The sequence below is a fragment of the Carcharhinus amblyrhynchos genome, chromosome 8, assembly GCF_965287045.1.
Source record: "Carcharhinus amblyrhynchos chromosome 8, sCarAmb.v2.hapA, whole genome shotgun sequence".
NCBI classification, from domain to species: Eukaryota; Metazoa; Chordata; class Chondrichthyes; order Carcharhiniformes; family Carcharhinidae; genus Carcharhinus; species Carcharhinus amblyrhynchos.
In genome coordinates this window covers 105,021,556-105,046,236 of record NC_137331.1, presented here as the reverse complement: position 1 = coordinate 105,046,236, position 24,681 = coordinate 105,021,556, and the positions used below count along the sequence as shown (strand labels likewise).

Genomic DNA, 24,681 nt, shown 5'->3' with positions numbered 1-24,681 from the left:
TAATCTCTTCACCATTAATTTCACATATTTCTATCCTTTTCAGCAATACTCCTTCTAGACTGCATATCTCCTCATCGCTCACATTAAAGACTTAATTTTATAGCTTTTAAAATCTTCATTTATTGACCTACTCCTCCTGGTACACATGAGCAAACCTTACCCACATAAGTAACCTCTTTAAAGAGATCTGGGATTTGCTTATCACACAACCCATGAACAAACTGTACATTCTTTGCCACCTCTTTAGCTTCAGCCATGATTTCTTTTACCACTTCAACAGGCCCCCTGATTTATCCACATCTGTCTTCCCAGTGCTTTTCTTAAGCCAACACCACAGCAATTTTGTGTGTCCAACTTCATTACAATGAAAACATCTAAGGTTTAGTTTTTTCTCTTCCACTTTCATATTTTTTTCTTTTAACCTTAGGTAAACTATCCTTTCTATCTCCACTGAGATCTCCTTTGCCTTTACCACCTGAGGCTTTCTCTTTTCCCCAGATACTATCCTTCATATATTGAAATTGATGTTGAAAACCAAACCGTGATTTGTGAATCAACTCAGGATCATTTGCCATTTTTGCTGCTACTCTCACAGTTTTACTGTTTTGCACGTCTGCCGTTTCAAGTTCAAGTTTCTTGAAGCTCTAGTTCCTGAAGCTCTAGTTCTTTCTTTCCATTTTTTTTCCACCAGGGATACTCGTTCGTTTCCTTTGTTGTCCTGTCAATGCTATTTGCTCTCTTTCTTTTTATTCTGCCACAGTTATTCTTTCTTTTTCTGCCTTTGTTCTGACAGGAGTATTCTCTCTATTCCCCTTGCCAGAAAATCCTGCCCAAAGCTGGCGATGGGAAAGTTCTTCTCAGATGTTAGCTATACAAGAGGGAGAGACACGACCAAGTTTTAGAAGACCCAAGGACTCCGTGTGGGGCTGGAGAAAGCATTTCCCTTCCCCCTTTCATTCAAGGAATCGTCAATAAAATGAAATTTATAGGCCATGTCCGCATCTCACCATTCTGCTGTCTACCACTGGGTTTTGCTGTCAGGTTTGGCACTCTGTGACCTTTTCATGTAAAGTACATTTATCTGCATTTGGAATTCACTTCCAGGCTAATGTTATGAATGTCAACTGGAGATTCATGGAGCAGGGGATAAATGAAAAAATGTGTAATTTAAATGTTAAATGTATACAGGAAGATGTCTTTGCAATAACCCAACGGTTTAAATAAATGGAAATTGACTTTGAAGAACAGAATGCGTGAGGTCTAATGTGAAGAAGCAAATGTGAAATATAAGAATAAAAACATTTTCAAATAGAGTTTCCTTATTTTGTAGGAGGGATGACCCTTCCACATCTGATCTAAGTCTGATAAGATGAGAGAAAGACAGAAATGCTTTGGCAATGTGTGCCATCACCTCAATAACTTGATGCCCTGTCCATGCCATTTCCACTGGCTCAAGATAGATGTTGAGACTTTCTGGGAGACTGTATGATCAATGCTAGTGTTTCATTCAGGTTGTTTGTTGGAAATGTTAGATCCATCATGCTAATGAGGGCGGCATTCTTATCTGTGCTTATTCACGGAATTCCACAGTGCCATTTGGCCCATTAAGTTTGCAGCGACTACAATCCCACCCAGGCCCCATCCACATAACTCCATGCATTTACCCTAGCCAGTCCCTCTGATACTAAGGGCAATTTAGCATGGCCAATCCACCTAACCCGACATCTTTGGACTGTGGGAGGAAACCGGAGCACCCAGGGGAAACTCATACAGACACAGGGAGAATGTGCAGACTCCACACAGACAGTTACCCAAGCCAGGAATGGAACCCAGGTCCCTGGTGCTGTGAGGCAGCAGTGCTAACCACTGTGCCAACATGCTGCCTGGGTCTAGTATGGATAATTTATATTCTTGCCTGCTCCCCAGTATCTCAGTGGGCTGCCACACTAATATGTTAATCGGGACTGTCAAATGGGTTTCCTTAATTCGGGTACATCTACAGTTATACAGAATCCAAGATTGAAGTTACAAATTACCTGCCCCTCCAGTGTTTCATACAGCTGGGTGATAATGTAGCTACATTTAGAAATAAATACATTTCACCTATTAAAAAAATCAATCACATATTTGTCACATCGTTTGATGTGAATTCAAACTCTTGAAGTAAATCGTTCATCATACTCATGGGTCAATATGAATGGCACTAAATTAAACTGCAGAGCATCTGTAGCATTGGCACTGAACATTCGCAAAGACGGCACAAGAGAATGCAAGTAGGTCTGCAGTCTGCTTTCCACCACAAGTTTGAGGAAAGCAACAAAAGTCTCCACACAACCCAGTGCAGTCGCTTTTCATTGGCCCTAATGAACAGCATTGTCGTACTCAGAATCTGTCACTCATTCGACCCAAGCTTAGCAGTCTCACTGGAGACCATCAGCAGCTGTCAGAGAGCTCCAACCTATCTCTCCACTGAGTTTGAATGTTGGGGACGGGGGGTGTTGGGGGGGGGGGGGTGGTGAGGGGGGTGGTGGGGCTCAGACAATGCTCCAAAACTTGATGTTATTCAGCTCCTTCCAACTGATTAAGGAAGCTCTATCTGAATGAATGCAAAATACTGCAGATGCTGGAATCTGAAACAATAACACAAAATGCTGGAAATTCTCAGCAGGTCTGACAGCATCCGTGGGAAGCTGTATTTCAAAATGGTTTCATTCTTACATTTGTCACATTTGCTTCTTTGCACTAGACCTCATGCGTTCTGTTCTGCAATTTTCCTGCTATCTCTTTTTAAAATCAGCAGCTCATTGATTTATTATATCTTACCCCCACTTTCTTCAATATTTAAATAATTCTTAAAGTCAATTTCCAGTTGTGTCATTGCAAAGACATTTTCCTATGTACATCTAACATTTAAATTACAATTTTTTTTTTCATTTATTCCCTACTCCATGAATCTCCAGTTGGGATTCATAGCATTAGCCTGAATATGAGTTCTGAATGCAGATGGATGTACAAACTCCTGGCGCAGTACAGCACGAAAAAACCACCATTCGTCCCATTGGTTAGGATTTTTGGTAAATCCAGGTTAACATCAGTGCCAGTCTTGCTGATCCAGCGAGCAGAGCCGGGGCTGGGGACTGGGTTTGAGATGCTTAGGGTTCATTAAAGGATGAAGTATGACCTTGGAGGAGATACCTCTTGGCTCAGGGAACTTGAAAAGGAGTTGCACCCCTATCCCCCCACACACCCCTCCCCCAACACCAACCCTTGCAGCTAAAGTTGGCGGGCTACCCACATAGTAATGGACCAACCCAACCCATGGATAAAAAAAAACAGAGGCATCTTAGGGCACGTTATTGGCCATTAATTGGGCTTATTGAGGCCCCAAGGCAGGTTGTCTGCCTCACAATTGCCCCACAACCATGCTCTGTTCCCTGCTGTAAAATATCAGGTCAGGGCAGGCAGTAGGAAGGTCCACTTCTGGATTTTTACAAACCCTGACCCTACAAACCCCATGCATACATCCTAGCTACTCCTCTGACACTAAGAGGCAATTTAGCACGGCTAGTCCACCTAACCCGCACACCTTTGGACCGCGGGACGAAACCAGAGCACCCGGAGGAAACCCACTCAGACAAGGGGGGAACGCGCAACTCCACACAGTCACCTGAGCTTAGAATCGAACCATTAATGTGAGGCAGCAGTGTTAACCCCTGTACCACCCCACCACCCAGGTCTAGTATGGATAATTTATATCCTTGCCCGCTCCCCAGTATCTCAGTGGGCTGTCACACTAATATGTTCGTCAGGACCCTCAAGACTGAAAGTGGGTTTTCTTAATTCAGGTATTTCTACAATTGCGCCACAACCACACCCTGTCTGCTGCTGTAAATGATCAGGTCAGGGCGGGCAGTCAGGTAGCGGGAAGTTCCACTTCTGGATTTTTACAAGCCCCGTTCCTACAAACCTGCTAGCGTGGAGGTGGTGATAAGGGAATGCTAAAATCCTTGAGAAGGCGGTGGTGAACTCCCTTTTTGAACCGCTGCAGTCCACGTGGTTTAGGTATACCCACAGTGCTGCTAGCGAGAGAGTTTCAGGAACGTTTACCTGGCCACAGTGAAGGAGTGTGTGATATTTTATCAAATACTCTTTGGAAGGCTAAAATATGCAGCATGAACCACACTGCTTTCATCCACTCATCACAAAGCTCAATCGAGTGAGTCAAACAGAATTTACAAATTTGTGCTGGCTCATATATGCTCGCCCGAGTGACTGTGTCATGAAAACTAGACCTCAAACTGACAGAACCTGAACTGATTGTTCTATTCGGAACATTTCTACCTGTGAACAACTATCGAAACCATGATGAGCATTTCTTCTGGGACTGAGTTCCATCAAATAATGGATGCCTTTTGATTTTTTTTTACTTTTTATATGTTCCGTATAATGAAGGCTAAAATACATTACCACACACTGAGGCTATTGAACATGCAAAAAGACCAGCAAGGATAATGATTGTTTTGTGTTTCCTAAGAAGTGATTTTTGATTCTTTGGGGATTTTTCACAGTTACTTCATTGCAGTGCTAATATAAGCCCACTTGTGACACTAATAAAAAAAACTTAAAACTTTAGGCCAAATAACATAGTGTAAGTCATGGAAAAGTGTAGAGTTTGCAGCAGATTGGGGTGCACATCATTTTAGTGAGGTAACGTAAGTTCTAAGCAATTTGTGTAAGAATCTGATGCTAGGGGATTGTGTGTTGGAACGGTGGCAAAGTGGGTAGCACTGCTGCCTCACAGCACTCATGACCCAGATTCCATTCCCGGCTTGGGTTCACTGTCTATGTGGAGTCTCCACATGTCTGTTTGGGTTTCCTCTGGGTGCTCCGGTTTCCTGCCACAGCCCGAAAGATGTGCTGGTTAGGTGCATTGGCCATGCTAAATTCTCCCAAACAAGCGCCGGATTGTGGCAACTAGGGGATTTAAAGTAAAAGTTTACTTATTAGTCACAAGTAGGGCTTACATTAACACTGCAGTGAGTTACTGTGAAATTCATTTTCACAGTAACTTTGCAGCGTTAATGTCAGCCTACTTGTGACGCTAATACTTAAAATCATTTTGAAAATTGGTTAAAGCCCAAGCAAGTAAAAAGGATGCCATCTTACATATCTTTGTTTTTTTTTATTGACAAATTTAAAAGCACCGTTGGCATGCTTGACGTGGCCATTTACTTTTAATGTATTACTGAACACACACCAGTTCACTAATTGGAAGGACAAAAATCACAACACTTACAGAATATAAAATTGGAATGTGAGAATGGCTTCACTTCAGAACTTCACTACATTGCCAGTAAAGTTTTGCTCCTCTTCAAGGAAATATGGGATATTGCTTGTTATTTTGAGTAGATTCCTTTTACATGTGTGTCTTTCTGTTAACTACTGACAAAATGAACAGTCTTGCGAAGCTTTCTTTTTCTGGATGAATATTATTTGTCTCTGATTTTTGTGTTGAAGTTCAATTTTTGTTTCAGTCTTTTAATTTTAATTGCAGTCAGATGACAGTTCCCCTTTACGGTTTGACGCTCAAATGTTCCAAGTGTGGAGTTATATCTTCAGCTGAAGTATCGGCTACAGTCACCAGTAACGCCATGTTAGTTCTTGTAATTTCAATACTTGTTTTTATTTTTTATCTTCTGAAGGCCATACCAACAGTTGATCTGAGGTTTTGCTAAGCAGATTGCATGCGTGGGTGGAAAAAAATTTGAAAAAAAAAACTTCTCGTGCCCAAAGTGAAATTGTGACTACTTTAACAGCAGCTTTTGCTGGCGTTACGCTTAAATGGTTTTAAATTTTCCACTGTTTAATCGACTTGAGTGACTAAAAAAAGTCAAAAAATCCAGCTAGCTGTCTGTTCTTCCTCCATTGTGGAAGCAATCACTAAATTTCTATTCCAATCTCCCAATTAAGATGGCACCAAATGGGTTCGCTGCCATGCATTGATGAAACTTTAGCTTTCTTCCAGCAGAAGTGGATCTGAAATGCACTTTTTACATTTACAATTTTTTTGAAAGAGTGGGCGGTAGTTAAAGGTCTCTTCACAGTGGTAACCCAAGCAATGCCGTGCTATCAACTCCTATAAATCCAAACGGAATCATCGCATCGCACATTTCCAGATTATTGCATTGCATGCTCCCAAATCCAGTTGGATTATTGCGCCGATACATTTCCACTCCACGCTCATCTTACTGACATACGGTGCACCATGGACTTTTTTGTTTAGATGGACTACAAGATTTGGTGAGTGGTTTGTTGTCCTGTTGACTGCGAAGTGAAAAATTTAGTGGGCGGCACGGTGGCACAGTAGTTAGCACTGCTGCCTCACAGCACCAGAGACTCAGGTTTGGGTCGCTGTCCATGTGGAGTCTGCATGTTCTCCCCATCTCTGCGTGGGTTTCCTCTGGGTGCTCCAGTTTCCTCTCACAGTCCGAAAGACATGCTGGTTAGGTGCATTCGCCATGCTAAATTCTCTGTCAGCCTACGTGAACAGGCACCGGAGTGTGGCGACTAGGGGATTTTCACGGTAACCTCATTGCAGTGTTAATGTAAGCCTATTTGTGACACTAATAATAAATAAACTTAAACCTAATAAATAATAAATAAGTAAACTTAATTTAAAAACATGAAGGGATTCCACTGCTAAAGGCTTAGAGTAAGAAACCGCAGTGCTTACAGGATATAACAAGAGTGCCTATAATCCAGAGATGTGCAGGTTAGGTTGGTTAGCCATGCTCAATTGCCCCTTAGTGTTTAGAGAGTTTAGCAGGATAAATATGTGGAGTTACAGCAATAGGGCCTGGATGGGATTGTTGTCGGTGCAAGCTTGTTGGGTTGAGTGGCCTCTTTCTGCACGGTAGAGATTCTATGATTCCATAATGGAAGACAATTCCTCATGGCACTTGTTTGATGTTTCGTTGGAAGAAATTGCAGCTACCCTGTATTGAATGTTGCATGAGCAGTCTAATAACACAGAGACAGTGGAAGCATTGTGAGAAGTGGCTGTGAAGTAAGGGTGCCAGTTTATATGGAGAGCTTGAGTTATTTCCTTGGATGATGTTACCGAGAGTCAGCATACATTTGCCTCAAAAACTTGACAAAGCTTGCAATCGATCATTCACACTGAGCGTGTTCGCCTGCTGCAGGAATCCGGAATGTGTAACCTCAGCATTAGTTCTGCGATTCGCAATTATTTTTCTTAAAATGGGGAATTGGTAGCACCTGCAATTACAAATTTTTTAATTCTGTGTCGAATAATGTGACAAAAGCTGTGTTCAATTAAATGCGATGTAACAATATTCATGTCTCGACACTGGTGTTGCCAAATAGAAACATAGAAAAAGCTACAGCACAATACAGGCCCTTCGGCCCACAAAGTTGTGCCGAACATGTCCCTACCTTAGAGATTGTCCCTATCTTAGAGATCAGTCAATTGCCACTGATACTTATGTGGACATTTCTGGCAATACATGTTTCACGTTCAACTGTGACATTTTCTCCATCCATTTTCATAGAATCATAGAATGGTTGCAGCACAGAAGGTCATTTGGCTCATTGTGCCTGAGCTGGTCCTCTGAAGGAGCAATTTACCTTGTGCCACTCCACTGCATTTTAATAAGCAAATTTAGTAAACCTTTCCATTTCAGATAATAACCTAATTCCCTTTTAAAAGCCTCAGTTGACCCTGCCTCTACCACACCCTCAGGTAGTGCATTCCATTGTGAAAAATATTTTCCTCGTGTCACTGTTGCCCCTTTTGCTAAATCACCTTACGCCTGGGTCCTCTGGTTCTCAATCCTTCCACTAACGGGAACAGTTTCTCCCTAGGTACTTACCCTGTGCAGGCACTTCATTTTTAAATACCTCTTTCAAATCTCCTCTGAACCTTCTGCTCTCCAGGGGAAACTTCTCCAATCTTTCAAGTTCTTTCATCTTGGAACCATTGTTGTGAGTCATTTCTGCTCTCTTTTAACACTTTCACATCCTTCCTAAAGTGTGTTGGCCAGAACTATGTGCAATAGTCCAGTTGAGGCCAACTCAATCTTCTTTATAAGTTTAAGATAACTTGCTTTTGTCCTCTATGCCCTTATTGATAAAGCCCAGGATGCCAGATGGTTTATTGAACATTCTGTCAACACATTTGTCAACTGCAGTGATTTATCCACATATGCATTAAGGTGCCTCCACTTCTGCAGCCACTTTAGAATTGTAGATTTTATTTTATTGTGAAGTCAGATCAGCATTTTTTTTTGCCCCTGTTTGGCACCCTTCACACAACAGGTTGTTTACATTTTCAATGTTAATGATGTTTTCAGTTCCAAAGATGCGTGGAGTGAAGTTTAACTGTTGGGTCACTGTCCAACTGAAGTTTTTCTTTTGAGGTGACTCAGCAATCTAATTTTGGAGGTAGCTCAACCACTCCTAATACCGTACTAATCACACGGCTTTCCAGAGTCGCTTGCTGGCTGTCAAGATGTATATTAAAAAAGGGAGGCGGATGCCACACCGTTGAATGTGGGGTTCACGTTAAATGTTGATGAGCCCAAAAGATTCAGAATAGATATGATGCATGTTGTGTCACCTAATTGCAGTGGAAAAAGCTATTTAATTTATTCAAAATAACTTTCACGGTAATACCGACTGCACAAAAGTAAATTATTTTAAAGCACAAATCACCCAGATTTAAATAAAAATCGGTTGAAAGTTCTGGATATGTGAAGACTGAACTATCATTGCATATTTCCTAATGTAAGAAATGCTGGTGTGGGTTATAATCAAAGCTTTCATGTCACATTTTAAATTTATAACAAAAGGAACATCTATTGCCAGTTTTATCATTCGTCTTTAAAAAATGCCTTGTAAATTCATTAATTCCATTAGTGTGGGATAATCCTCTGTAAGCATTCATGGCCTGTGAAATGCTGTCATTTCCACTTTGCCATGTAGTGTTTCCGGAGTTGATTAAAAAGGACTGTAGCATTTCACTATAAATCACCTCCGTAGGGCCTAACCTCAGTATGCACAGAATAACTAAATATAGTGTTGGAACAAAAAGCCTAGGGCACAAAACCTAAATGTATGCCTCTGCCATTTTCCTTCTAAAGGGCAGTTAATAAGCCTTTGTAACAATTTGGCACTCTGTGAACAATGATCTCCTGGTCAACCAAGATTTCAAGGCTCACCAAAGGGGCTGCAGACTGCTTTCATGTGGGATCTGTGCATGTGTACAGCACTGTGGGTTTCTGCAGTGGACCTTTGCAACAACAGTTGAGTTCAGTGCTGCAGACTATCTTTAGAACCACAGAATCCCTACGATGCAGAAGGAGCTGTGCCGTCCATCGAGTCTGCATCGACTCCCCAACAGAGCATTTTACCCAAGTCCTATCCCCCTAATCCCACATATTCGTCCAGCTAATCCCCCTAACCTACACATCTTGGGACAGTAATGCACAGTTTAGCATGATTGCACATCTTTGGACTGTGGGAAGAAACAGGAGCACCCGGAGGAAACCCACGCAGACACTGGGAGAACCTGCAAATCCCACACAGTCAGTGACTCAAGGCCAGAATTGAACCAGCAGTGCTAACCACTGTGCCAATGGCTTGCTTTGAATGACTAATGGGTCTGCATCTGCTGATTGCAATTAATGATGACAAATGTCGTGTGTTGAATGTTATTTTTTCAATCTTGCAAATATGACTACCATTGGCAAGGCCAACGTTTGTCACCTGTCCCTTAGTTAAGAATCAACCACATCACTGTAGGTCTCTGGTCACATGCAGGCAAAGTTCCTTCTCTAAAGAGCATCAGTCATCCAGATGTGTTTTTAGTGATAGTTCCATAGTCAGCATTATTGAGACTGCTTTCCATTCCAAATATTTTTATCTAATTGAATTGACTAACCAAATTAATAATCCATCACCTGCCTGGTGGGATTTGACCCCATGTTAGCCTGAACCTCTGGGTGATTAGTCCAGTGACTGGGTTCAATTGGAGCCTTCGGTGATCATCTATATGCAATTTGCATGTTTTCCCCATGTCTGCGTGGGTATTCTCTGGGTGCTCCAGTTCCTTCTCATAGCCCAAAGATATGCAGGTTAGGTGGATTGGCCATGCTCAATTGCCCTTTGCTGTAGATGAAGGTTATTAGGATTCATGTTGCTCAATGGGTCAGGCTCAATGAAATCTGAGCCAGAATTCTCTGGCTGTTCATGTGGTGGGATTTTCCAGTTCCACCGGCAGCGCATCCCTGTCTGTGGGCTTCCCATTGGCATGGGGTGACATCATTGACAGCAGTGGGACCAGAGAATCCCTCCACCGGCAAACAACGCACTACTGCCTGCCGACTGGGAGGTCAAAGAATCTCACCCCATGTCTTTCCCTGTCAGTTTTTTCATGCTAGTTGATTTTTTTTAACGTAACTTAAGCCTGCTTTCCATATTAGCCCATGGACGGTAAGTTCAATGGAGTGCCAGAGTGGAAAGGGACTATGTGGAGAGTAGAGGAAGCATCCAAGCCATTGTACCCAATTATGTGCATCCTGTTCACCCCTCCTTTTCCCAGCAATGATAAAAAGATGATTGGGTTTCAGCTGGTAGTGATTATACTTTAATTTCGAGATAATGGGTTATAATATAGCTAAGGGTAAAGGAATTCAAGACATCTATCCCTGCTTGCTTAATGTGATATGGATTCAGGTAGTCACAATCCTAGTTTCATGACAGGATCATGATGATTTTCATTTTGAGGCTGTAATATATGGGAAATAGCAATGCAAGACCAGTAAGGCCAAAAGCTTTGTGTTCTCATAGAATCGTTGCATAGCTCAGGGCCAGAGAGAGCCATAGAGTTACAAAGCCTAAAAAAAACCTTCAGCTCATTGTGTTCTCTTGCCATTCAGCCCATTGTGCCTGTGTTTGTGCTTTGAAAGAACAGTTCAATTAGTCTAGCACTTATTTTTCTCCGTAGCCTTGCAGTTTTTGTTTCCATTTCAATTGGCCGTTCTATCCCTGTTTGAAAATGCATGTTGAATCTAAATCCTTCACCATTTCAAATGGTGGATGTCGAATCATAGCAACATGCTGCCTAATGCAGTTTCTTCTCATCTTGCCCCTAGCTCTTTTCCCAAGAATGTTGAATCTACATCAACTGATTGTTGACCTACTGACCAGTGGGAGCAGTTTCTCCTCTACTCTTCTGAAGGCCATTCATAATTCTCAATATTGCAATTAAATCTCCCCTTAATCTTCTCCATTTTAAGGAAAACAATCCCAGCTTCTGTAGCCTCTCTGAGTCCCTCGTTCCTGGATTAATTCTTGTCAATCTCCTCCGCAAGTTCACGAGGTGTGTGGCATTCTAAAGTATCAGAATTGTAAAGTATCAGTCTGCTGAGCGCTGTAAGCAGTATGAAGGCGGGCACGGTGGCACAATGTTTAGCATGCTGCCTCACAGCACCAGGGATCCAAATTTGATTCTAGACTTGATTGACTGTATTTTCTCTCCCCATCTGCGTGAGTTTCCTCCAGGTGCTCTGGTTTCTTCCCACAGTTCAAAGATGTGCAGGCTAGGTGAACTGGCCATGCCAAGTTGCCCCTTAGTGTCCCACGACATGTAGGTTAGGGGGATCAGTGGGGTATAAATCTAGGGTTATGGAGGGAGGGCCACAGTAAGATGCTATGTCGGAGAGTTTTTGCAGACTTAATGGGCTGAATGGCCTCCGTCAAAACTGAATGATGGCTCAGTGGTTAGTGCTGCTGTCTCACAGTTCCGAGGACTCCGGTTCAATTCCCAGTTTGGGTCACTGACTGTGTGGAGTTTGCATGTTCTCCCTGTGTCTGTGTGGATTTTCTCCGGGTGCTCTGTTTTCCTCCCACAGTCCAAAAGGCATTCAGGTTAGGTGCATTGGCCATGCTAAATTCTCCCTCAGTGTACCGAACAGGTGCCAGAGTATGGCAACTCAGGGATTTTCACAGTAACTACATTGCAGTGTTAACGTAAGCCTACTTGTAACAATAAATAAATAAACTGACGTGATTCAATGATCCTGAGAGATGAAGAATGAAACTAGTGTTGGACAAAATACATGAAGAACAAGATTTTCTAAGATAGGACTTGTTCAGATAAATGATTGTTGTACCTGATAGTGTAGGTGTTGACTTATCTATTTTGACAATCATGGATTTAGATCCCAATCTCTACATTGTATTATGTTTTTGTAATCTAATACTGGGTTACGAAGAAAAATGCCCAATTGACTTTATTGTTTATGACAAATGAAAAATCCATAGAAAGGACATTCCCCACGTTTCAAAAATCAAATAGCATTGAATTCCTGCAAGACTATGTTTTTCCCTAGATGTCTAACCATAACTTCAGTGAGAGGTTGACAGAAAACCCAGAGAAATGCAAAAAAAATTATGGCAGGATATCTGGGCAAATCATGCAGGAACTTAATTCATTTGGTTTTTGCAAGGTTTTTGTCCATTAATGGCAGAAACTTTGGTCAAACCTTATGTTACAATGTCTGAATAAAATTTATCTTTAAACTTGTTCTGCAGGAATTGTAATCACTTTTTGCACATGGCTCATTTATAACATTTCCTAAAATGGGCTTCATATTTCATCTGATGTCTTGTACAGTGTCACTATTCACTGTCATCATCAGATCATTCTGACAGTTAGACTACTTGCTTGACTGGATTCTGACAGAGCCTTCCTTCCATGTAGATTTAAGGATCTGTACACAGAAACTCATTAACTTTGTCGCTCTGTGACCCCAGAGCACTTTGCAAATTGAGGAACAAGAGGCTTCCTCATAAGAATTGGTTTAAATTAGTCTTCTATCAAAATCCAGCCAGGGAGTTATGTTTGCAAAGACTTCATTTGGTGCATTCCACAGAAATGTTTCTGAATGTATTGAGTTTTGTTGAAATCTGAGAAGATTCATGCATCACTGTACTTTCATACTTCTTACGAGTTGTGTGCAATAATGCAGCCTAGTTCAACAAAAATGGGTAGGTTGGGTCCATACTTTTAACTTTACTGTCTTTTACATAATGATACTTGGTCCATATCAATTAGTGTTAAAATAGATAAGTAGATTAGTGTTGAGTAATTTGCCACTGACAAAGAATCTGGTTCCTAAATTCCACACAAAAAAATCATGATTTGGTCCAAGGAGGGCACCAGTTCAAATTCCTGCCAGAAGTAGGGGTGTAATGTGGCCAGAATTTTACATTATAATATCTTATTGGTTCCTCTTTGTATAGTGCAGCAGACTAAACCCTCGGTTCTGTAACAGTTTGTAACCCAAAACACCTTCAATTCTCCAGAAGTAATTCCCGAGCCATAAGTTGGCCTCTATTTACAGCTACGCCACCTTTAATTTATATAAGACAATTATTTAATCACTCCCCTTTTCCTTTTAAGTATTTTCACCCTTCCCTCCCCAACCCTACCCACCCCATAAAGCATGTACTTGTTTTGAATTTTCACCCACTCGCTCCCCTTTTGGGGAAATGTTGGAAAGGTGAGGAGTTGAGTTTTATTATGAATGTTCCTCCCTAGGCCAGTAAGTCCTGGAGTGGGATTTGAATGCAGAACTTTTGGCTAAGAGGCAGGAATGCTATCTGCTAAGGAACATAGGAATTAGGTGCGCGAGTAGACAATTCAAGTAGGCCTTCAAGGCCTGTCTGCCATTCTGTATGATCATGTCTCCATCTCATTTTAACTCCATTTGCCTGCCTTTTCCCCATAGCCCATTATCCCACTTTTGATCAGATATTTAACTATCTCTTTCTTGAATTCATTGATTTATTTTGCATCCACTGCACTCTGGGGCAATGGTTTCCATAGATTCACAACCCTCTGAGAAGTAGCTGCTCCTTATCTCTGTCTGAACTTCCCCCCTCTTACTCTACAGCTATGACCCCTTATCCTATGCTGTTTGAGAAGGAAGAACATTTGGTTAATATTTACTTTATCAATCCCGTTGAACATTTTATAAACCTCAATCAAATCCTCCCTCATTCTTCTGTACTCCAGTGCAGACAAACCCAAGCTATTCAACGGCTCCTCTTATGATAGCCCCTTCGAATCTGAAATCGATCTAGTGAAGGTCTTCTGAACCACCTCCAGTGCCACCACATCCTTCCTCAAAGAAGGTGACCAAAACTGAGTGCAAAAGTGTAGTCTCAGCAATGCCTTACAGAATTTTAACAACACTTCTCTACTTTAATACTCTAGACTCCTTGCAATTAATGCCAAGATTCTATTTATCTTCCTGAGAACATTCTGCACCTGCACACCCACTTTCTGAGACTCATGAACAAGGATACCCAGATCCCTCTGCACAGACACCTTTTGAATCTGTTTCCCATTTAAATAGTAATTTGCTCTTTTATTTTCCGGTCAAAATGGATAACCTCACATTTATCCACATTAAACTCCATCTGCCATTCCCTTAGCCTGTCAATATCCATTTGTAAACTTTTATTTCCTCATCACACTTGCTTTCCCACCTATTTTCATGTCATCAGCAAATTTCGCTATGTTACACTCTGTCCCTGCTTGTAGCTCATTGATATAGATTGTAAGTAGTTGTGGTCTGAGAAGTGAACCCTGCAGGATTCCACTAGTTACAGGTCGCCAAATGGAGAAGGACCCATTTAGCCCAACTTTCTGCTTTCTATCAGTCAGCCAATCCTCAATCCAAGCCACTACTCTATCTCCAACCCCTTGGGATCTCACCTAGTGTGTGGTATCCTTATCAAATGCCTTCTGGAAGTCCAGATAGACCACATCTGCAGGATCCCTGTTACCTATCTTGCTGGTTACATCCTCAAAGAACTCTGGCAGGTTTGTCAACAAGGCTTGCCCTTCACAAAGCCGTGCTGGCACTGGTGAATTGAGCTTTGCTTTTCTAGATGCTCAGTCACCTCCTTCTTAATGATTGACTCGAGCAAGCTTCCAACCAAGAGATCAAGCTGACTGGCCCATAGTTTCCCACTTTCTCCCTCCCTCCTTTCTTGAATAAGAACATCACATTAGCATGTATCCAGTCCTTTCAGGAATCCTGGGAATTTTGGAATATCATAACTAATGCATCTACCATCTTTGCTGTCATCTCCTTTAACACCCGAGATGGAGGCCATCAGGCCCCAGGGACTTATCTACTTTTAAACCCTTCAGTTTACTGTGTATCTTCTCCCTGGTTATAATAATTTCACCAAGTTCTAGTGTATTAACTGAAGTTTTTGGGACAATTATTATCTTCTACTGTGCAGACGGAGACAAAGTATTGGTTTATTTCTTCTGCCATTTCTGAGTTTCAGTTGAAATTACAGCAAGGGAAATATTTATCATTGGTTGAATAGTCTTTCAGATATTTATATGACTACCATTACTCATTTTGTTTGCCACTCGTAGTTACTAAATTCAAACATAACCACAAAAGCATTAACTTGTACCATGAATGCAGATCTGGGTGGTTTAGAGTACAGCAAGTGTTGCTTTCATTTGATTTATTATTATCACATGTATTGGTTCACAATGAACATTACTGTTTCTTGTACACTGTCCAGACAAAACGTACGGTACACATATAAGCCAAGGAGACAATGCAGAATGTAGTGTTACAGTCATGGCGAGGGTGTCGAGAAAGATCAACTTAATGCAGGGTAGGTCCATTGAAAAGTCTGACGGCAGCAGGGAAGAAGCTGTTCTTGAGTTGGTTGGAACGTGACCTCAGACTTTTGTATCTTTTTCCAAATGGCAGAAGGTGGAAGAGAATATGTCTGGGGTGTGTGGGGTCCTTGATTATGCTGGCTGCTTTTCTGAGGCGGCAGGAAGTGTAGACAGAGTCAATGGATGGGAAGCTGGTTTGCATGATGGACTGGGCTACATTCATGACCATTTGTGGTTTCTTGAGGTCATGGACAGAGAGGGAGCCATACCAAGCTGTGATGCAACCAGAGAGAATGCTTTCTATTGGGAATCTGTTGGTGACAGTCATAGCGGACATGCCAAATTTCCTTAGCCTCCTGAGAAAGTAGAGGCATTGGTGGGCTTTCTTAACTATGGCATTGGTTGGAGGGACCAGGACAAGTGATTATTGATCTGGACACCGAAAACTTGAAGCTCTCAACCATTTCCAATTCATCCCGTTGATGTAGACAGAAACTCAGCATAAGTACAGAAAAAAACTTTCCATCCTTCCTAACTCTGCCACTGAATATTACAGTGAATGTTAACTTTACTAAGATATGATTAAATGCCAAGCAAATATTCTCCATGCCTCTGGGCGTACTTCACAGTTTCACAGCACTTAGTGTCTAGACTGAAGCAATTTGGGATTTACAACCAGCATGTTAAAAGATCTTAAAGGGACAGCTGACTCTAATAAATTGTTTACATGGCCAAGTGTTCAGACGGAATGGGACAAATATTGAAGTCAGGAAGTTGAGAGTAAGAAGGCAAGCGGGGCAGTACATTTTTGAACATTGGACAATGGACTTGTGGAACCAGTGATCAGGCAGGGAAGTGAAATGAATGATATAAATGGGTTGAAGAGGTAACTAGATCCCCAGAAATAAACAGGGCTGAAAGGTATGCTGGAAAAAACAAATTAGTTAGGTTGATGGATGTGAAAAAGCAGTGGTCAAGTTGGGCTTTATGACTCATTCTTAAATTCTTAAGTTGATCAGCAAAAGCATTTCCTATTGTCTTCCAGGGCATATGACCTATTCGGTCTAAAAAATCCCATTAATGAGTGTTTCTTAGTTGTGCAAAACTAAATCAAGGGGAGCAATTTGTCAGATGTTTACTGCACAAGACAGCTTGACATTTTTTGGCATAATTTCTTTTACAGATGTCAGTGAGAAATATTTTTTGGCCATGCACATTAAAGGCACGTTGCATCCATGGAAGCATGTTCATCACATTTTTTTTTATTTGCGTAATTATATAATATGTGTAGCTGTGCTGTCGTCCAAATATGTTGAAGCTAGGCATGCACACAAAGATCATTACAGCTATCATTGGACTTGCTGTCATATGTAGTCACTGCATATTTTGTTTTAATAACTTGTTCCTCTCATCTCAGGCAAGATTTTTGATCATTTCTCTTTGCAGTTTGCTAGCACTTAGTAGATTGATATGTTGAGAAAATATAACCAATCAGCCTTGAAAATGATTGACTTATTGACATAAAACGCCTCTTTGAGACCCTCTGATTAACTTAGAGTCATAGAGGTTTACAACATGGAAACAGGGCTTTCAGCCCAACTTCTCCATGCAGCACTTTTTATTAACCACTAAACTAATCCCAATTGCCCATGTTTGGCCCAAATACCTCTGTGCTCATCTTACCCATGTAACTATCTAAATGCTTTTTCAAAGACAAAATTGTACCCACTTCTACTACTGCCTCTAGCAGCTTGTTCCAGGCACTCATCACCTTCTGTGTGAAAAAATTGCCCCTCTGGACCCTTTTGCATCTCCCCCCCCCCCCCCCACCCCACCTTAAACCTATGCCCTCTAGTTTTAGACTCCCCTACCTTTGGGAAAAGGTGTTGACTATCTGGCTGATCTATGCCCCTCATTATTTTATAGACCTCTATAAGACCACCCCTAAGTTTCCTACACTGCAGGGAAGAAATCCTTATAACTCAAACCACCAAGTCCCAGTAGCATCCCCTAAATATTTTCTACGCTCTTTCTAGTTTAATACCCTTTCTATAATAGGGTGACCAGAACGGCACATGGTATTCCAAATGTGACCTTATGAATGTCTAGTACAACTTCAACAAGCCATCCCAACTCCTGTATTCAGTAACTTCGTGCTGTTAACCATTAAGATTACTTATTTATTTCAGTGGAAGACATCTAAAAATGCTTGAATTTACAAAGCCCCTTTCACATCAGAGAACCTTCTGAAGCATTTTACAGTCCACAAGTACTTGCTTCTAAGCGAAGTCACTTCTAATACAGATGACATGATTGTCAATTTGGGCACAGCAAGCTGCCACGAACAGCTACATAGTAATGACAAGATAATCAATTTTTATAATGTTGTTTGAGGGATAAATATTGGCCAAGACACCAAGGAAAGGTAGCTTCCCGATTGTTCAAAATGGCACAATGGGATTGTTTCAGTACACCTAAAAGAGGTGACCGTCCCATCCAAAAACCAATGCTTCTGACAGTGAATTATTTTCTCAGTACTGCACTGGAATTGATGTTTGTATTCAAGCATCAAGAACAAATCTTGAACTGACTCAGAAACAAAGACGCTACCCGAAGTTTTGTCTTGAGCTGCATTTGTGTGCAGCAGTTGCAAATGTGCCGTGCTGGGAATAAGTAGGCTGTTCCCAAACAATGTTCACTTTAAGATGTGTGCACGTGTATCTGTGCATCAATCTTAAAAGGACTGTATATTGCAACAAAGCAACCATGCACAGCATGCACAAGGGCACAAGGGTGTAGCAGCTCCAGATTCATCAAATTGGCTGAGGGATATTCTTTTGTAAATCAAACACCATCAGGTCTCATTACTATATTCCTTTAGTTGGATGGAAAAGTTGTTTTGTCTTACCCTTAATATTCCTGTGGCTCCACGCACCTACGTTCCCATGGTTGAAGGGATTTTTGAACATGTCCATTCCATGTCCCACATTGCTGCTCTCATCCCTTCCTTTCCCACCGAGAACTCTCCTCCTTGTCATCTTCCACCTACTAGCTTCCACATTCAACAGATCATCCCCTGCTATTTCCACCACCTCCAGTGTAGTGCCACCACCAAACTCATCTCTTTGCCTTGCAGCATTCTGAAGGGCTTCTCACACAGGTTCCTCCAACACCCTCTCCCATTCCCATGGCATCTCTCCGTACAAGCACAGGAAATGGAACAGTGGTCCTTTCTCTTCCCTTGTTCCCACTAAGAACCCAGTTTTTCAGGTGACATAGCAATTTACTCACACTGTTGTCAGTTTAGCGTACTGTTTACTGCTCACAATGGTGTCTGCAAAGCATTGGGGCAGTGATGTTATAGTGGTAATGTCACTGAGATAATAAACTAAACTAAAGACCCACACTAATGCTCCGAGGACACAGGTTCAAATACCACCATGGCAGGTAGGAGAATTTATATTCAAGGACTTAAGCAAAAAAAAAAGTGAAGGCTAGTTTGCTTAGTAGTGATCAAGAAATCATTATTGGTTGTCTCAAAAGCCCACCTAGTTTACTCATGTCCCTTGGTGAAGGAAATCTCCTGTCCTTCCCTGATTTGGCCTACTTGTTGGTTCAGACCCACAGCAATATGGTTGACTCAGGACAATTAGGGCAAATGCTGGCATTGCTAGTGATGCCCACATCCCATAAAATAATAAAGGGCAACCAATGTAGATTGCACTGCGGAACCTACGTTTGATGTACAAACACTCCTACCTGTATCCTGTCTCCAAGGTCAAAGTCTCAGGAATGCAACTCAATGTCGAGTATGGCAATTTCAAATCATGACCTCTGAGCACACTTTTGTACAGATTGCTGCTAGTGGTAATATTTCTGCTATTTCAATTTGCGTCTGTTGATCAGTGTTTACCATCTCCAGCTGTTGTGCACCATCATCCTCTTCATTATTTCATCTCCCCTTCCTTCCATCCTACACAGACAGACCTTTTATTATCTGAATGCTTGTAAGTTGAGAGAGGTGGATACTCAGCGAGACTTTAGTATCCTTGTGCATCTGTGGCACAGGTACAGCAAGCAGAATCAGGATATTGAATTTGATGATCAGCCATGATCAAAATGAATGGCAGAGCAGGTTTGAAGGGCCGAATGGCCTACTTCTGCTTCTATTTTCTGTGTTTGTATGGTTTCTTCTTCATCTTCCCCTGTATCACCTTCTCCAGCTGTTCTGAAAGGTCATCGACCTGGAGCATTAACTATGTTCCTCTCCTCACAGAGGCTGCCAGACCCGCTGAGTTTTTCCAGCACTTGCCTGCTTCAAATCAAAAACACACTTTTGCTTCTGTAGGAGGTGATAAGATGGAACAGGAAAATGTAGAATTATGTAGATATGTTGAAATTTTACTTGGTCACTTCAGGGCACGGAAAATCATCACAGAACATTTTCTCAGGAAATTGAATGGAAGAAATGGATTTGATGAATCAAATCTCCTCCTATGTCCTTATTGTATTTATCATATCTCACAGCTGGTAATGACATACCCTCCAGTTATTCAGAATGTCTTTTTAAGTGTACTGAGTGCAATATGATTACGCTGCTTTATGAAGCTGTAGATGTGATTGGAGCAGTTATTATGGTAATAATCATTATTATTTTCAGTGTAGGCTGCATAATATTGCATCAGAAAATAGACATCGAAAGGAAAAATGGACTTTCTCACTGAAATTCTTTTATTGAAATGGAACCATGGCATAAGAAGAGCTTTCTGTTGATGGAATCAGTTAACCTTTTAGCTGAAATGTCACAAAAGATATTTGTTGCAGGTCTGAATGGCATTAGAGTGGTTTTCTCGGTCCCTTTTTATACATAGGAAACTACACAATCCTCAGTATTACCGAACAATAATGGGGATTTTAATTACATTGCAATAATTGTTTGTTTGGCACTTCTGCTTTATTGTATTTGGATTATGTGTTAAACCAAGCCTTTGCTGAAATCATTGACCTGGTTGTTACAGAAGTTGTTGCATATTTTCTCCCTAATGTCTTCTTTTTCCCCCCTTTAATAGGGCGTCTCTTTGGAGCTCTTGTGTGGTCCTGCCACTTTTAGCATTGACCTGGATGTCCGCAGTGTTAGCCATCACAGATCGAAGATCAGCCCTTTTTCAGATCCTCTTTGCTGTCTTTGACTCTTTGGAAGGCTTTGTCATTGTAATGGTCCACTGCATTTTAAGAAGAGAGGTATGTCACATGGAAATACATGTGAGATTAAAGGGCAGGGGAAAGGTTTTGCAGGGATAATGAAACGAAGATCCTCCAAGTGTGGATCTATCTTTCATTAACTGGAAGGGGAACAAAGATGTTAGTGGTGATGCACAATGCTGTTGCATGTTTCCTCATAAATCTGGATGTGATATCTATTTTTCATGTTTCAGTAATATACAGATAGGGCATCAAAGATTCTTGCCGGTGATTGTAAGGTGCTAATCAAGGATTTAGCAGACATTGAACGTCATACGAGTAAAGCTCAGTAGGTTTATAAGATCCCAGCCCCCTTGTGTTAATTCAGAGAGGCTGATTGCTTTTCTTCAGATTGGGTTCATCCACGCAGCACGGGACAACTTATTTCGCTCCAGTATGTGATCACATCAAGAATTGGTCAAATGATATGACATTGACGTTGGCCACCTTCATTATTGTACATGCCGTTTGGGTTGAAGAGCTAGCCCGCTGAAGTGCTATTCAGCGGGTGATCTGGTCTAACGTGAAATCCTTGCCCAGAATAGATGGTGGCACCGAATACAAATTAAGAACAGTGCTCAAGGCTGGAAAGAAAAGCTAATGAATTGAAATGTCAGACAAGGTTATGTTAGTTAAAGTTAAGACAGCGAAAACAGAACAAGAACAACGAAGATGAGAAAATGGCAGTGAAAGGGAAGTCTGGGTGAGCAGAACAAAAATTATTTGAAATGCTTTGTCTGTATTTGAAAATGGTGCGTTTGTTTTAGTTGTGTCAACAGTAATATTGTTATTCCTCTCATTCAGGTAACCTTTTTAAAATGTATATCAATGTGTGTGTGTACGTACGTGCGCGTATCTAAATCAATTGAAACATTTTTTTAAAAAGGATGCATTTCCTGGAGGTGTTGACAGACTGACGGGGTTTATATTATATTTCCTTTTATATACTTTCTGAAGTGATTCTTAGCATTGCAAAACCAGGGACCATAATTGTAAGACAATCGCTGAAAAAGTCAAGAAAGAATTCAGGAGAAATCTCTTCACTCAAAGAGAATGCGGAAATGACAATCACATGGAATGTTTGAGATGAGTGACATAGATAAGTGCGAGTGAGAGAAACGAACCAAGAGGTAAGCTGATAGGAAGTAAATAGAATGGAAGACAAAGGCTGTGTGGAACAGAGATGCTAGCACTGGGCTGAATGGCCTTTCTCTGTGCCATAAAACACAATGGTGGTCCATTTTGATGCTTGATCACCACAAAAGTTTGTAATATAGATGATCAAGTGTGATATGAGAGCTGTAAATGAATGTGTTGAATGATAATGGACTCATTGATTAGTTGATGTAGGTCAATATGTATCAGATGTGAAAGATATTTAGCAATGAGTGTGAGAACCAGTTGTTTGAGCAACTGTATTTTTCTTGAGGTTTCCCTCAAATCAATAAGGCACATTGTATAAACCAGAGTTGGTTTGTATAAACGGTTGTATAAACCAGAGTTCGCATAACGGCTGGCAGTATGTTGATATAAATAATGATGGGCCAATGTTGCAGAGTCAACACCAAGATGAGATTCCTAGTCAAATGACAATACAGTCGTCACAATTTAGTATTTGAGTTTGCTGCAATATTCTTCAACAAATGAATTTCTTGCTGAAAAATAATTTTAAACAAATGAGATTTTCTCTGTCGTATGAATTAAATGTTCCTGATCTTTGACAGTAAAGATTTGAAAGGAAACCTAATAAGAAAAAAAAACAAGTGATTTGGAAGGAGATGGCTGCTAGGTGAAGCAGTGGCATTCTTATCAGAGTCTGCCTACATTCCCCAGCTTTAGGGTGACAAATTCCCATAACCCTTGAGCAACATTAATCTGAAGCAAAATGCAGGACCTAAAGTTTTGGCGAAGAAAGCTGTCATACTCAGATCAAACAGAATCTGCTAATCGCCAAACCTCACGCAACGTTAATGGTGTCCTTTGAGATTTGTCGCCTTTCAAGGTACAATACTTGAGATCAAAGTCGCTTACCTGCAAGCAAAAAGGAATACGGTGTTCATGCGAGGAAGGGAATTTTAAAAAAACATATTGAAATAAAACTATTTTCTTGAACCCTTTAAGTACTAAAGGTCCTTTGTAGATATTAATGCATGGTTTCCTTCACATGACATCTATAGAAATGATTCTCTGTACCTTTCCAATTCTGAATATTACAAGTAGTAAAAGAAAAGTACAATTCTGATTATTCTCTAAATAAATGGATTACATGATTACTCGAATAACAGGTTTTGTTTTATTTTGAACACAACTGTTACATGCAATCCTTAGATTAAATATCACACAGTTTGTGATCCATTCTCTTAAAAGAAAATAATGATGAATTATACACTCATGTTTCCTGCAGTTAATGTTGGAAAGGTTGAAACTGGTGTCTTCAATATTGTCCCCTTCATTGCAAACTATTTACCCTTGCCACCCATTTTATTCCTTCATCAGCCAATGCCCCAGGTTCAATGAGACTGTTTCTAGGCTCAGCATCTGACAGCTATTTTCCACTGATGTAACACGACTGGTATCGTATTCTTTACCTTTTTATGCTTGCAGACTTGAATTTACCTGGTCCTCCAATTTAAAATCTCAAAATCCCTTTATAGCCTTGCTCTTTGCCATCTCCCTTATCTCTTCCATCCCTACATCTGCTATTGACATCCATCCCCCTCGCAGTATTTATAACTGTGAGAGAGAGAGAAAGAGACTGGATAAAAGGGAGAACATAACTGATTTAACCATCAGGAGTGAATGGACCTTACAGTAACTAATTGGTAAACAGGCGACTTAAGTTGTCATTACCCAGTTGAGTTAGAAAAGGACAGAAACTGAAAAGGTAGCGATAGTGAATAAGAAAATGCCTAAGGAAAATTGGAATGAAGTGTGACCTCTTACATATGGACCTACCATGGGCAACCTCCAGTCATTTAAACCCCACATCTAAAGCCCTCTGCAGCTGTACCTATTTCTCCTCCTCTCAGATCCTCCTTGAACTGTTTAACAAAGCTTAAGGTCATTCTTCTTAAAGTCTTTATCTTTCTCGCACAAAACGATACTTTGGTTTGGTAGTTCTGTGATGATGCTAAGATACAACTCTCAAAATATTTCATTACATTTGGATAAATTGCTGGAATTTGTCTGTGATGCCTGAAAAATTCAGCACAATTTTCATTTTGAAACCCTTGAGTTAAAGTACCCCCGCATTTTGAATTCAGGGCAGGCGGCACGGTAGCACTGTGGTTAGCACTGTTGCCTCACAGCACCAGGGACCCAGGTTCAATTCTGCCCTTGCTCACTGTCTGTGTGGAGTTTTCACATTCTCCCCATGTCTGTGTGGGTTTCCTCCGGGCGTTGTGGTCCCCTCCAATGCTCCAGAGATGTGCAGGTTAGATTAATTGGCCATGCTAAATTGTCCTTTATTGTCAGGATAAATACATGGGGTTGTGATGATAGGGATTGGTTGGGATTGTTGTGAGTGCAGACTAGATGAGCCAAATGGCTTCCTTCGGCACTGTTGGAGTCCTAAGATACTTCTCTTCTAAGTGTCGATTTAGATGTAGGTCTCTTCAGGTTAAAGCTTTCAACAATGACAAGCAAATGTTAGAAGTCTCACAACATCAAGTTAAAGTCCAACAAGTTTATTTGTATCA

The 24,681-nt window shown here is 41.0% G+C and overlaps 1 protein-coding gene across 9 annotated transcripts in view; it reads left to right on the top strand.

Annotated features, from left to right (window-relative positions):
- Nucleotides 1-24,681, top strand: part of adgrb1a (adhesion G protein-coupled receptor B1a) — a 299,558-nt gene that overhangs the window by 215,994 nt on the left and 58,883 nt on the right. For 6 of the 9 annotated variants that reach the window (XM_080194592.1, XM_080194591.1, XM_080194590.1 and 3 more), the window contains 2 exons: nucleotides 5,555-5,653; nucleotides 20,812-20,983. In XM_080194592.1, the coding sequence (XP_080050718.1) occupies nucleotides 5,555-5,653; nucleotides 20,812-20,983 (271 nt within the window). The remainder of the gene's footprint in view (nucleotides 1-5,554; nucleotides 5,654-20,811; nucleotides 20,984-24,681) is intronic. The other 3 variants (XM_080194597.1, XM_080194594.1, XM_080194593.1) reach the window with 1 other exon arrangement.